Source organism: Entelurus aequoreus, linkage group LG09 (genome assembly GCF_033978785.1).
Source record: "Entelurus aequoreus isolate RoL-2023_Sb linkage group LG09, RoL_Eaeq_v1.1, whole genome shotgun sequence".
In the NCBI taxonomy this organism is placed as follows: Eukaryota; Metazoa; Chordata; class Actinopteri; order Syngnathiformes; family Syngnathidae; genus Entelurus; species Entelurus aequoreus.
In genome coordinates this window covers 35,413,037-35,427,379 of record NC_084739.1, presented here as the reverse complement: position 1 = coordinate 35,427,379, position 14,343 = coordinate 35,413,037, and the positions used below count along the sequence as shown (strand labels likewise).

General features: G+C 38.6%; 2 protein-coding genes across 4 annotated transcripts in view; one reads left to right on the top strand and one right to left on the bottom strand.

Moving 5' to 3' along the window:
- The window catches only part of LOC133656978 (cadherin-23-like), a gene marked incomplete at its 5' end in the record, with an annotated part of 55,974 nt that overhangs the window by 29,523 nt on the left and 12,108 nt on the right, over positions 1-14,343 (bottom strand). The gene's annotated exons all lie outside the window — the stretch shown is intronic.
- The window catches only part of vsir (V-set immunoregulatory receptor), a 34,084-nt gene that overhangs the window by 16,192 nt on the left and 3,549 nt on the right, over positions 1-14,343 (top strand). For all 3 annotated transcript variants that reach the window (XM_062058638.1, XM_062058639.1, XM_062058640.1), the window contains 5 exons: positions 1,418-1,822; positions 4,304-4,354; positions 4,444-4,554; positions 8,453-8,480; positions 8,834-9,009. In XM_062058638.1, the coding sequence (XP_061914622.1) occupies positions 1,418-1,822; positions 4,304-4,354; positions 4,444-4,554; positions 8,453-8,480; positions 8,834-9,009 (771 nt within the window). The remainder of the gene's footprint in view (positions 1-1,417; positions 1,823-4,303; positions 4,355-4,443; positions 4,555-8,452; positions 8,481-8,833; positions 9,010-14,343) is intronic.

Genomic DNA, 14,343 nt, shown 5'->3' with positions numbered 1-14,343 from the left:
TTATTAAATTATATAAATAATACATTATATAAATAATACATCTAAATCTTGAGTCTAAATATAAATGTTGAATCTAAACCTACATGTTAAATGTAAATCTTAAATCTAAATCCAAGCGCTAAATCTCTCGCCAAGTGTAAACATGAATATTTAAAATGGGGAAAGGGGGAATAACATATGCTGTAAAGCAAGTTATTTCTAGTTTTCTGTGTGGGAGGGTTCCTGCCACCCCCCCTCAAAGTTGGTAAGTGCCAGTAAAAGTGATACAGACCCCCTCAGGCCATGACAGAGGTGTCAATCAACTAGTTGTAAGTCGATGTATCATCCCAAAAGTTATACACATATTTTATGAAGGTTGAAAAGTTACTTAGTGCTGCTTTAACATATAAGCTTGGATTCAACATTTAGCGCTCACATTTAGATTTAAGATTTAGATTCAGATTAAACATTTAGGTTTAGATTTAAGATTTAGGATTTAGATTCAACATTTATATTTAGATTTAACATGTAGGTTTAGATTGAACATTTAGCGCTCACATTTAGATTCAAAATTTAAGTTGAAAATTAACATTTAGATTAAACATTTAGAGTCAACATTTAACTTAAACTTACATTTGATGAAAATGAGTTAAATGTGAGAAACGTGTGTTAAATGTAAAAAAAAAAAAAAGGGAGGTAAATGTGAGTAAATGTGAGAAATTGATTGATCCTCTTAGAGGGCCTTGATATAATAGCAGTCGTGTATTATGGCTACCTCATTTAGCTCTGAAAACTAGAACCCCACTCTGTTAAACTAAACCGTACAATATCATCCTAAATAAAAGCAGAATCTTTGACACAGCTTGTTCATTGGATGTCAATAAAAAACTGTACCTAATGTTTTAAAGAGCAGTGTATTGTTTGGTGGATCTATTTTAGCCAGTGCCAGTACAACCAAAAATATACGGAACAGGAAGCGAGCTGTTCAGACCCAATGCTCACAAAAACCAGGAAGTATGTCATGTACTGAAATAGTGCATGGAGTGTTGTACTTTAAGTCTTGTAATGCCCAGGAGATGCTAGCTGCTATTGTTTGTTTTGCATTGTGATTATTTGTGTGTTGACTGGTGGAAACAGGCAGGTTTTGGGGCTAAATTATATCCTCAGAGCAAACATAAAGATGTAAAGGTGGCATGTTTCAAATTGTCATGTAACCTTTAATCAATAAAAGTACTAAAGATAACTGTCCACATGTTTTTCTCATTCATGTCTGATAGTCATTAAACATTTGTAAGTTAAGGATCACATCATTTCCTCATTCCTCCAATTTGTAATGGGAACAATAAAGTCAAGCAGCACATACTGTAGTCGAAAGGAAAAAACAGCTGCAACGTCTAATTTGATTTTAATTTCTTCTCCGTTTGCTTTATCCTTCCAGTTACCAGCAAGACATTCCAGTCCCTGTCCTCATTGGGTATTTCCACCACTCACCTTTTCTGGACTTGTCCAGAAGGAGCAACATTCACACCTGAGTGTGTTCAGACAGGGACTGCCTTGGCACCCTCCGACGTCTTAAAGCATGCCTGGCTTTTCACGCCACACACTGACCAACACTGCACACGAGTGGTGGGACCACGCCACATGACGTACGGTCATACGCATGGAAACCACAGTTTGCCAGCCGGGTTGAAATTTGGAACTTCAAACAGCAACTTCTGGATGGTAATGCAGAATGTGACCTTCGCTGACCAGGGTCGTTACTGCTGTATGGTCCTTGACCTTCAGCAGGACCACAAACATGTGCAGCGTGCCCACGCCCATTTGATACTGCACGTGACACCACGTAAGTATGTCACCACGAACATGGTATTACAGTGGAGCCTCCAGTATCACGGATTGTTTTCAATTGGTTTCTCTAATTACCGTATTTTCCGCACTATAAGGTGCACCGGATTATAAGGCGCACCTTCAATGAATGGCCTATTTTAAAACTTTGTTCATATACTGTATAAGGCGCACCGCATTATAAGGTGCACCGCGTTATAATGCGCATAGAATAGACGCTACAGTAGAGGCTGGGGTTACGTTATGCATCCATTAGATGGAGCTGCGCTAAAGGGAATGTCAACACAACAGTCAGATAGGTCAGTCAAACTTTATTAATAGATTACAAACCAGCGTTCTGACAACTCCGTTCACTCCCAAAATGAATAAACAGCTGTTTTATTATTTTCCCCGAGGTAAAGTCAGTGACGTGGTATTTCGTTTATCTTTTAACAGCAAGGTATAACATGTAGTGCAACATTTATGTGACATAGTGGGGGGGAACTTTTCCTCGATTCAATAAACACGTAAAATACAGTCTGATACTGTTACGGTAAATCAAACATTAGTGCAATCACAATATAGTAACACTCGAAATAGTGCAGAGCAATAACAATATATCAATAACTCAACGTTGCTCAAACGTTAATGTCACACAACACAACACACAAAATAAACATGTAAAGCTCACTTTATTAAGTTATTCCTCATCCACGAATCCCTCGAATTCTTCTTCTTCAGTGTCCGAATTAAACAGTTGGGTGAATACGGCATCCAACATGCCCGCTGCTGCTCTTTTCCCGTGTTCTACTGTGTGACTGATCGCCTTGAGTTTAAACTCTGCGTCGTGAGCGTGTCTCTTAATAGGAGCCATTTTGGGGTCTTTACATAAACACACAAATGGAAATGAAACTGCACGCCTCGCGCAGTCATATATCCCAGCATGCACCGCGCGCTTCTTCTTCTACGGTAAGCAGCCGCCGACTTTATTTTCCCCCGTAGAAGAAGAAGCGCTTAATAGAAGAAGGTCTCGTAGTTGCGAGACCTGTTGTGTCTCAATATTGGTCCAAATATAAGGCGCACCGGATTATAAGGCGCACTGTCAGCTTTTGAGAAAATTTGAGGTTTTTAGGTGCGCCTTAAAGTGCGGAAAATACGGTAGATTTTTTCAAACTCTCCTGTACTACTCAGGTAGATTCCCTGTGAACATTCTTTACTCTTTACAATAGTTAATATAGAAGCACAGATGTGCATCATGTGTCACACTTTTAACATTCGTTCTTGTTATTGGAAAATATGTTATTGTAACACTAAGGATGGACAATATGTCCTAAAATCTATACCGCTATAAATATATCAGCTTCCTGCGATAACAATATATATCGCAATATATTATTGGATACGTAAATAATAATAGAACCATTTCCAAAAGTGTTACAAAGGTGCTAACCTATGTGGTATCATATTACATCGTTACCAGTTGTAGTTTTTTGTCAAAACTATTCTATTTGTTAATTTACTGTTGATAGTTGTTTACTTTCTGTTGAAACATCAATGACTGATTACATTTTTGATCACAATTATAATTGGTCAAAAACACAGGATATCAATTAAATATTTTAATCACTTACTTTTATTACATACATTATTTTAAGGAAAAATAAAATCAAAAGTGCAAAATAACTAAACATATCCAAAAACTACTTTTGTTTCTGATTTGAATCATTTGGTATTTGCACTTAAAAGTCATCTTTTGTCTAAAACGTATTTCCTGAGTTTGTAAACAATAACAAAAATGACATTGATGGTAAAAAATATTGATCTACTGTAGTATCACTGATAACTTGGTATCGTTACTGTCGATATTTGTATCAATCCAGCCACCCCAGTTTCTGGACCTCTAACTTAGTGGTTAGCTACGCTTTTTTGTATTCACCTACAATGTGTAGTGTAGTATGTTTAGCTGTGTATTCCTCATTGTCAAGTTTTAATTAAAATAATCAAAATACTGTGATTGAAATCCGAACTTTGATAAACTCACGGACCAGCTCGCGCTAGCCCGCTAGCTATCTAAAATACTAATATAAATACAAAATATATTAACATCTTTCCCCATTAAGAAATTTCATACCCCAATGATCTTAACTTGTATAGACACATTGCTGTCTAGGCAACTAAACTATTCAATTGTGCTCATTGAAGCTACAGGCTGCGCTCTCTTAGTTATGTTATCGATCTATACATGGAGGAATATGACAAGGACGGAGGTGTCTACAACAGGAAGTGAGCTGACGTCACATAAACCGAAATCGTTTGACTTTATTATAAATATAATCTCTCAAACGTTTACAAATGCACTTAGATCCTGTGCAAACTGATGTATTATGTGATGTCAGTGCATTAAGTTCTGTGTTTGAGTTCTACATTCATTTGGATGATTATGTCTATTTATTTATTCTGCAATACAATGCATTAGAACATATTTGTCGTCCCTTTACAGGAAGAAATGGATCTCAAGAATGCTCATTCACAGATATTACAGTACCTGGAGGTATGCAACTAGCCTATAAAACAACTTACTTGTAATTTTGTTTTAGTTTACTTAACATGTAACTCACATTCTATTTTCGCCATCCACAGGGGCTGTGCCTGTCGCCTTGGCCATAGCAGCCTGCATCTTGGCTCTACTTTCAATGCCTGTTATTCTGCTACTTGTCTACAGACAGAGGCAGAACAATCAGTCAAACAGACGTACGTATTTTACTTTTGCAGGAACGGTATATTTCATTACATGCATTTATATAATCTAATGCTATTCACTGCAATAGCTGAAAAATAAAAAAAACGATTCTGCTGCTACAAATCTAATACTGAGTTACCCCGGTTTTGGTATGCCCCACTTTTTATATGATTTGGTTGTTGAACATTTTTTGCCAAAACTTTACCGGTTTACCCCTTTATCGTATGGCCAAACATTGCATGTATCAAAACTAGTTAGTGTGCAGACATATCAAAATTTCTTATGGGAAAATTGTATTCAGTTTTTGTAAGTTTTAGTCTTCAGCAGATTTACAAACAAAAACCGTCACACTAGTGCGTTGTTTTTCAATGACACAGGGCATTGAGAGGCATTCATTGAACATTACGGGCTCGATCTACCGGTACTAAAATCCAAATATCACGCACTAAATAGGGAGTGTATAATACAAAATTGCATGTACCATTAGTGGGCGTGTTAAGTGTGAGCTATTAAAACTGTGTGTACAATTGATAACTGGTGCAGATTGTGGCCACAGAACACTTTTCAGTCTTGATAAATCATACTGCATGCGCTAAATAATTATATTTGCATTTTCTCATCCCAGTATTGTATATTGTTCTGCTGATCAGCATATATTAGGACACGCTAAATGGATTGCGCTCCTTATTTTGCTCACCTAAATGGGAACTGCACTTTTTTTGGAATTGTTCCTATCGTTTACAATCAATATGAAAGACATGACGACAGTTGTATTTGGTTTTAATGCAGTCTAACTAGTAAATAAACGTAAATAAAAGTCTGCTTACAGCGGAGCCAATGGGAGGTCCTCTGTTCTGCCCATAAAACCCAATAAAAAACATCCAAAATACCTAATTTACATTTTCTGAATTGAATATCAACCAATATTCGGTTCGCAGCCGAGTGTGAAGCGACTGGGATGAGAATCAGCACCTCCAAGTCCGAGTCCATGGTTCTCGCCCGGAAAAGGGTGGAATGCCATCTCCGGGTTGGGGAGGAGACCCTGCCCCAAGTGGAGGAGTTCAAGTACCTAGGAGTCTTGTTCACGAGTGAGGGAAGAGTGGATCGTGAGATCGACAGGCGGATCGGTGAGGCGTCTTTAGTAATGCGGACGCTGTATCAATCAGTTGTGGTGAAGAAGGAGCTGAGCCGGAAGGCAAAGCTCTCAGTTTACCAGTCGATCTACGTTCCCATCCTCACCTATGGTCATGAGCTTTGGGTTATGACCGAAAGGACATGATCACGGGTACAAGCGGCCGAAATGAGTTTCCTCCGCCGGGTGGCGGGGCTCTCCCTTAGGGATAGGGTGAGAAGCTCTGCCATCAGGGAGGAGCTCAAAGTAAAGCCGCTGCTCCTCCACATCGAGAGGAGCCAGAAGAGGGTGGTTCGGGCATCTGGTCAGGATGCCACCCGAACGCCTCCCTAGGGAGGTGTTTAGGGCACGTCCCACCGGTAGAATGTTACGGGGAAGACCCAGGACACGTTGGGAAGACTATGTCTCCCGGCTGGCCTGGGAACGCCTCGAGATCCCCCGGGAAGAGCTGGACGAAGTGGCTGGGGAGAGGAAAGTCTGGGCTTCCCTGCTTAGGCTGCTGCCCCCGCGACCCGACCTCGTAAAAGCGGAAGAAGATGGACGGATGGATGGATGGAATATTAACCAAATATTAATGATATTGTTATGATAAGCGCTAACGCAGACAAACTATTTATAGCGGCGCCGTGGTCACAAGCATGCGTGCCGATGTTGACATGATCGACTGATCAGCTGCTTCCTTGTTTCCTTGCTCGTCAAGCTTTATTGGAGATCATAAATAATCACTTTGAAAGTAGAAATGCGAGGACGTAATCTGACCAGTTGATACACTTTGACAGCCAATTTAGGCTCGGACATGGCGAGAATAACATGAAAAAATGTTTGGTTCCACTCCCTTTTCTTAGAGAGAATTATGTCATCTCAACGGGAATAACTCAAAACTCTTATCAGTCAGCATCTTAATGACAGCAGACATTGCACAGTAAGGGATGTTTTATTATGTTTGTTGACTCTCATTAAGTCTCCAGTGAGTAGTAATCAGTGATCAAGTGGAGAGAAAAAAAGCGAACGTCATGATGCGTTTTTGAAATTAATGCGCCGCATATGCTTAACATGATTAAAATACGTAAATCCCATCTATCCATTTCTTGTTCCTAAGTCTCCACCTCATCGCAGGGCAAAATATGTAAATATTAAATGTTATTATAAAATGTGCCCGTTACTACATTACATAAATACTTACATCATGTATATAAAACCTCAAAGGAGGTGTTTGGATGTTGTTTTAAGGGCTTAATAGGCAGAATAGAGCAGCTCCCATAGGTTACATTGTAAACTGGCTTTTCATCGCATTTATTTTATATTTAGAATGCACTAAAAAAATATATATATATCCGTCGTCATGTCTTTCATAATGGTTGTGAACGATAGGCAAAATTGCAAAAAAGTGCTTTGCTTGTGTTATCAAGTTTGTACATGTTTTAATACATACAAAATGGGTGTCAAACTCACTTAAGCTCAGGGGCCGCATGGAGGAAAATCTTATCCCAAGTAGGCCGGACAACTTCAGATTTTCTTTGATTTACTTTGGCCAAAAGTAGAATAAGAACATTCTGAAAATTTACATATCACAAATAATACTCTTGACAAAACACTTCCAAGTTGGTAGAAAATGTTTGGAAAAAATTGGTGCAGTTTCAAAAACACAGCAAAGGACACAATGAACTTAGACTTTGCCTAAGTGTAGTGTATCTGTAACGCCATTTAAAATTTAAGTCTCAGCCTAACTTGGATTGAACAAAATACTGAATAGATAATAAATAATACAACTATTTTAGGTATCAAATACGGTCAGTGAACGTCTCAGCCATCCGCTTTTCATTTGAAATAGAAAAAATATTTAACATAAAATCAATTTTCCCCGGTTTTAGTTTGGTAATAAAAAAAAGCGGGAAATGATCGTTATCCATTATCCGAATTTGTTAATGTGTTAAAGTCAAAAATAGGAATTAAAACAGAGAGTGGAAAACTATTTTCTCTAATCCCCATTCAGTGGTTGGAGATGTGGTACATTACACACGTGCGGTGTCTCTTTTCTTTTTCACTTTCCATGTCTGTGGACATGAAAAAAATAGAAGGGAACTCTTGACTGCGTCAAAATTGTTTTGACGACACTGACGCTGTTCTTTGTCTTCTTCTTCTTCAGTTGTTCTGGGTCACTCACAGATTAGGATCCTGAAAAGAGACACTGCACATGTGCAATTCACCGATAAACTGTTTGCTTGCCTAACAGAATTGCTGTTGCGACGTCCAGTGGATTTATTTAAAACAGCAGTTTCTTTCATGAAAAATTTCAGCCTATCTTTATACTTCGCAAACTCATCTCACTGACCGCCTTAAACTTGTTTGCTGGCCTGAGCCGACCAGCGAGCCGTACGTTTGACACACTGCTTTAGAAGTTCAAGTCCTGTGTTTATTATTGTGTTGTGGTGTACAGTTGCACTGTGTCATACTTTGAGCGGTTTCTAATATTTCATTTGCCCGTTTTGCTTTAACGGTAAAAAGGTACTTTATATTGTACATATCATTTTGCTACAGAATCCGAACATAGCAATGATGTGTTCAATTTAAATCATACATGCATACAATTCCATATAACATGTAAATTGCACACATGTTATATAACTTTCATCACAGTGCTCTGTCGGAAAACACATTTCCTGTCTGAGTGTTAGATGAACTGTATTTCACACAGTGGGAAAGCTGTTCATATGCGTTGCTCCACTTTGTTCCAGTTGATTCACAATAACCTATTTCCTATTTCCTCCCTCCCCCAGGTGCACAAGAGTTGGTGAGAATGGACAGGTATGTTTTCCCACAGTCTGCCCGACAGCTGTTCTCACAGGACATGTTCCTTAACACATCTGATCTTTTTAAATTACTTTCATGTGGAATTTTTATTTTTTTGTAGTTAGTCAATTTGTAGATTCAGCCAAGAGTATGACGTTTACCATTAGTAGTCCTTCATCTTCTGGAATTATTATGGCTCTGATACAGAATGTATCGCAGTGTGCTATCTCCTTACTCACTGTGTTTGTGGCTAAGTAAAGCAGTTTAATGCTGAGTACAAACCAAGCTTTAAAATAATTGCATGAAACATCTAAAAGCGTTCAGCAACCCTTGAGAATGTGGACATCTCTTTTTTTGTGTGTGTTCAGTGAAGCTCAGGGCCATGAGAACCCAGTGTTTCTTGGGGAATCGCCACAAGGGAAGACCCGTACGGTTGCTCAGATTATGACACGGCAGTCCTCAGGAACAGGCCGGCACCTGTTATCTGAACCAGAAACCCCTATGTCCCCTCCTGCACATGGGGATGTATTTTTCCCAGCAGAAGGTAAGACACATTTGCAGACTTCAGAGTGTGAGCAACCACAACTCTTGTCCACTATTCAGTTTGTTAGCTTCCTTCGTCTAGCAAGCGATGGTACTTAAAGAAAAAAAGGGAAGTGTTATTTTTGGTGGAATTATTTCATCACTTACAAAAGTCATATTTCTTGCAAATGTTGATGCGGACTAGGAGGAAAAGGCGTTCGCGAAGGTGGGTTGCACACAAGAAATGTTCTACTAGCCAAGCAATCACAGCCTTTTCAGTCTGTGAGGTTAGACTTTTTTTAAAGGTTCATGTTCCGCTATGCAAGAGAGTTTGCAGGGGGAGGAGCGAGCCTGTGTATGGTTTGCTGGTGCCTCGACAGAGGAGCTTAGTCCAGGTTTCAGAGACTGATCTCCGAAATAAAATAGGCAAAATGCAACAGCGTGCGTACAAGAGGCCTCATTATAAAGGTTGCTGCACACAAAAAAGTTGTGTCACTAGGGGTCAAATGTGTGTAAAGAACTTTCATCATATTTATAGAAAATTGTAATGCGGAAAAGGTTGTGTATTCATACACACAATTTCAACCATGCTTAGAGCTCATGCAAAAATGGTGTCATTACAACATGAAAAAAACACACATGCAAGCGATGTACAGTAAAAATATTCCTCAGATTTATTTGTTAGAGCATAAATATCCAAATGTAGAAATGTGTTATTGTAGTTATGGTAAATTTGACATGTTAATGTGGTTGGTGGGTCATTGAAGTATTGTTTATTTTAGTCATTTGTAATTGAATAATAACAATTTATAAATAGATCGGGATGTGCGTCTTTGAAAAGCCAAAGAATGAAGAAGAACAAAAAGTATTTTTTTAAGACTAAAGACCGAAGAATATGAATTGCAGCACAATATTTTATTGGAAAAATCCTGTTGTGAATTCCGCAATTATTACATTCACCTTTTTTTCAATACGTTTAGACTTTGGGAGTTTATAACACGGTTGGAGTGCCGATGTTTTGATTTTACGCATCATATACATAGTTGTACAATAGAATGTTTATCGTATTGACTACGAAAACCACATTTATTGTGCCAATATTATATTGAAATAATTTCAAATGCATGCCAATTGCCCACAGGAGGTTAAAATATTGCTTACCATGACTACTTGTGTTATATAATAACATTTCTGCTATGCATTACTTACTAATTACATTACACTATTTTGACAAGGACTTGGCAATAAACGTGAACATGTTTTTCTTAATTTCAGCAACAGTTCTCAGTTTCGGTTAGGGATGGGTACCGTGTACCGATTACCGGTATCTGGGAATCGATACCGGTACTCAAAGATACCAATTTTCGGTCTTTTTGTGTGAATACAAGTTTTTAATCAATAAAAAAATATTTAACTGATATTCCAGTTGTTAAATCTTGTTTTATTATCACATCTCTGAGTATCGATTACAGTTGCAAGTCTAAGATGGCAGTAGTGTATAGTGTATGGTGTGTTGGCTAGTCAGTTCAGTCAATGCATAAAAAATGTTAATACTTTAAGTATGATACTTATTACGCATCAGCTGTTTGACTGTATCGTGCATCTTAGTTGTAGTTTTCATTAACAAATTGGGAGGTGCTAAAATCGCTATGTAAAATAGCTAATGCTAATCAGTACAACGTCAACAGTAAAGCCAATGTACGTATATTAGCATCAGGCTAGCACATTTTTGGAAAAGTGGAGCCTTACTTTACTAAGGCTGGAGCATTTTTTGAGTCAATTACCTCAGAAAGTTCTTCTCAAATAGTGAAGCGAGCCCTCCCGAGGGGGAGCAGTACAACCATATTGCTATAAAAATAAACGTTTTAAAAAGTAAAATCCACTCTTACATTGTCATCTGCAAATGAGCAGCTGGCGAAAGGAGAGAAAGGTGCAGGCAGAGGGAGAAAGGGAGGGGACGCGTGGAAAGGCCGTTGGTGTGTGTGCTATTGAAAGCGACGCTGCTGAAGGAGAGGTAGCGTCTCCTCCTCCGCTGTAATTTAGGCCCGCTTAGGAATCTTTTTCCAGGAAAGTCCGTTCTGTAAATATTGCCTTCTTCTTCGGAGTCGCCAAGTCCATCTATGACAGTCCAACATGTAATCCTTTAAAAACATTGTTTTTAACATTTTCATAAGCTAATTAGCATTACCACTTATAATTGTGTAAGGAGTAGTGGGAGGACAACAAGGTGGAACTCTTCTGTGCACACTGCAGGTTTGATTGATAATGAGATGAGTGCGAACAAGTGTGAGCAGCATGGTTTTATAAATCAAATATATTGTGTGGGTATGTACCCTTTGAGGTTTGTGCTAACGCAATGTATTATGTTGTAATCCATGCACACTTTTAAAAAATAAGGCCCCAAGATAGAAGCATATTCAAAATTCTAAATGTGTGTCAAGTATAAAAAACACATACATGTTGGAAGGTCTGCATTTGTGGTTGTATATTCTGACCTCATAATGTCGCATTCTGGCCAGGAAACAACAGAAAAACTGGAATCTGTAATGTTGGGTTAAGCATAAAGATTATTACTCGGGCTGTTTTGACTAAATTTTTATATGATACGTTAGATTTTGCCCGTCGTTGACGATCAGTGGAATCCACAGTAGTTTTTTTAAGGAGAAATAAATTATGGTATGTGGGGTAGGATTGTATACGGACTGGTCACTAGGGGTCACATATATGCTCTCTAGCACGTACTAAAGTTGATTAAAGATAAATATAAAAGGAATGCAGCTAAACTTTCATTAAAGTGAACAAACAAAGATCTGATTTCTGACTTTTCCGCCTCAATAAAAGGTTAAACAACAGTTTGTGAGGTTCCCGCTCTGGTGCAGCACCAAGAAGACACCAAACAAGACTAAATATTAAAAGTAAAAGTCCTAACACAGTTTCTGCATGTGAACCAGCAAAAGAAGTGTTACACCTCAGGGGCGAGCCGGAGCATCCCAGGCAGCGTCGTGTCCAATTTCCAGCGGGCCGATCGCGACCGGAGAGAGGCACGTGATGGCACAGCGAGTTGTGTCTGACAGCGGCGTGTCCCGATGAGCCTTGATCACGTCCCACATGTAGAAACATCCTGAATATGTAGCTGCAGCTGATTATGTGACGTCACACCAGGAAACCGTGTCGGGAAGCACTGACCGGAAACAGCGAGCGCTCTTTTGTGTGACAGCCAAAATTGAAATCAGAAATGAATTATCTCTGAAAACTATTTTTCTGCACATAAGTCTTTTACTAATATTTAAAGAAGAGATCAACGCAATTGGTCCACCATCCCAACACATCTGGGTCTCAGCAGGTACTTGCCTTTCTCCTACGGATGGGAGATCGGGGGGCTGTTAATATCAGACGATTCGACTGCGAGGTTGATAGTCGAACCAGACTCCTCCGATTTGAATCGTCGAATCTCAGACTATTTAAAGACAGCCCTAATTACTACAAATTATTAAGTCTAATGATTGTATTTCTACCGACAACTTTAGTCACGTCAGACATGACTCCTATTGCAGAAATTCAAAGGAAAACATTTCAAAATTAGAATAGACGCAATAGAAAAGTAACCATGGAGTCAATGTGTTGAAACGGCCTGCATTTGCTGGAAGTGTTGTGCAAAATTGCGTGAGCACTGAAATCAGACGCCTTACGACAGATGTGACGAATAACACAAATAGTTCACAAAGCTGAAAAGACCCAGCTTTTCCATTTTTATCTGTTTTTCACACCTAGCCATCTTATCATTACTGACCTTCAAAGACTATCATGATATCTACCATCTGAAACCACCCTCTCTAAAAGAGCCATGGTTACAAAACAAAAGCCGTTTTGGGTCTTCAAGTTGGATTTTCCCTGCCACAAGATGTGATGCAAAACAAACAACACAATTTCATGTTGTGGTTTATGTGTTGTGTGAGTAAAAGGCACACTTCAATTTTTGATCCACTAACCTTAAGCTGTGCGGAACTTGCTGAGCAGCAATTTCCTCTTATTGTTACGTGTTGCAACTTAGACTTGAAATCTTGTTTTTTCTAAGCCATTTTAAAAGGCTTCGTGGTTAAACACATTTCTGGGGTAGGAAAAAGCTAAGTTCTTCATTGGACAGTCGTCTAAATTTTGCATTCAACAAAAAAAAGCCTTCTAATGTAGTCTGATTAAAATGTTGTTTCTACATTTAAAACACTTCCTCGTGGTTTATACTGTATAACATGTAACGGTGATGATTTGGTCCAAATTTTGCACATTTTGGGCCTGATTTACTAGCGGTTTGTGTGTCCTAAAACAGGTGCAAACCTGATTGCACACATTTAGTAGATCAGCTTTGCTTGTGCTAAGTGGATTGTGTCTGTTTAGTGAGCAGATTGAGGCATGCAATCCATTTTGCATCTGTCTTCATTAATATGCAAAATATATGCTGATCATCAAAACACGCATAATACTGGAAGGAGAAGATGCAAATATAATTGTTCAGCACATGCAATGTGATTTATCAACACTCATCACCATATTGCGAGCACTGTTTAGCATTTTATTTAGCATGTGTGAGAGGACGCGCAAACTGACAGTTCCGCTTGTAGGATCGACAGACGCGAGTCCTCCTTTATTTTGGTGGACTGTCAGAAATAAAAAAAAAATTGACATATTGTCTTTTCAGCAATATCATTTTATAATTTCATAGCTGTAAGAGGACTTAAGGGGATGATTAAATAAAACAAATGTAATTGATGCGTTTTGGTGTCCTTTAGTATTTTTTTTTAATGATGTTCGTTTTTCCCCATTGAATATATATTATTAAAAATGTTTCTTCTTTAGGTATGCATTTTTTTTGCGTCTTGAGCAGAGTAAATGCAGCCTCTCACCAATTAGTGCACCTTCAGCATTTAAAAAAACTGCTGAAGGTTTTATTGTAGATGCATTGCAGGACTTCTGCAAAATTGCCCATAAAAAGTGGTACATGCCTTCTGCATGTTTAAAAACATGGCAAATTGCCACAGTTAGGAGCATGATAACATGAATGTGCAGTAAATGAGAGTGTATGTCTCCATGGTGATGCCCTTTATAGTCCACAGTAAATCCTCATTTAAATAAGGCAGTCTGCACCACTTTACAATTGCACACACAGTTTTAGTAAATCATACGCAAGACGCCCTCTAATAGTACACCCTATGTTTTAGATTGCACACGCTTTTTACCACGTGGGATTTGGATTTTAGTAAATCAGGCGCGTTGTGTTTTACAGACCATCTTCAAGCCGCTCTATCTGACTGTCCCTTTAGAATGCGCCATTTTGCGGGCGGTCTTATTTACGTGCCCTCCT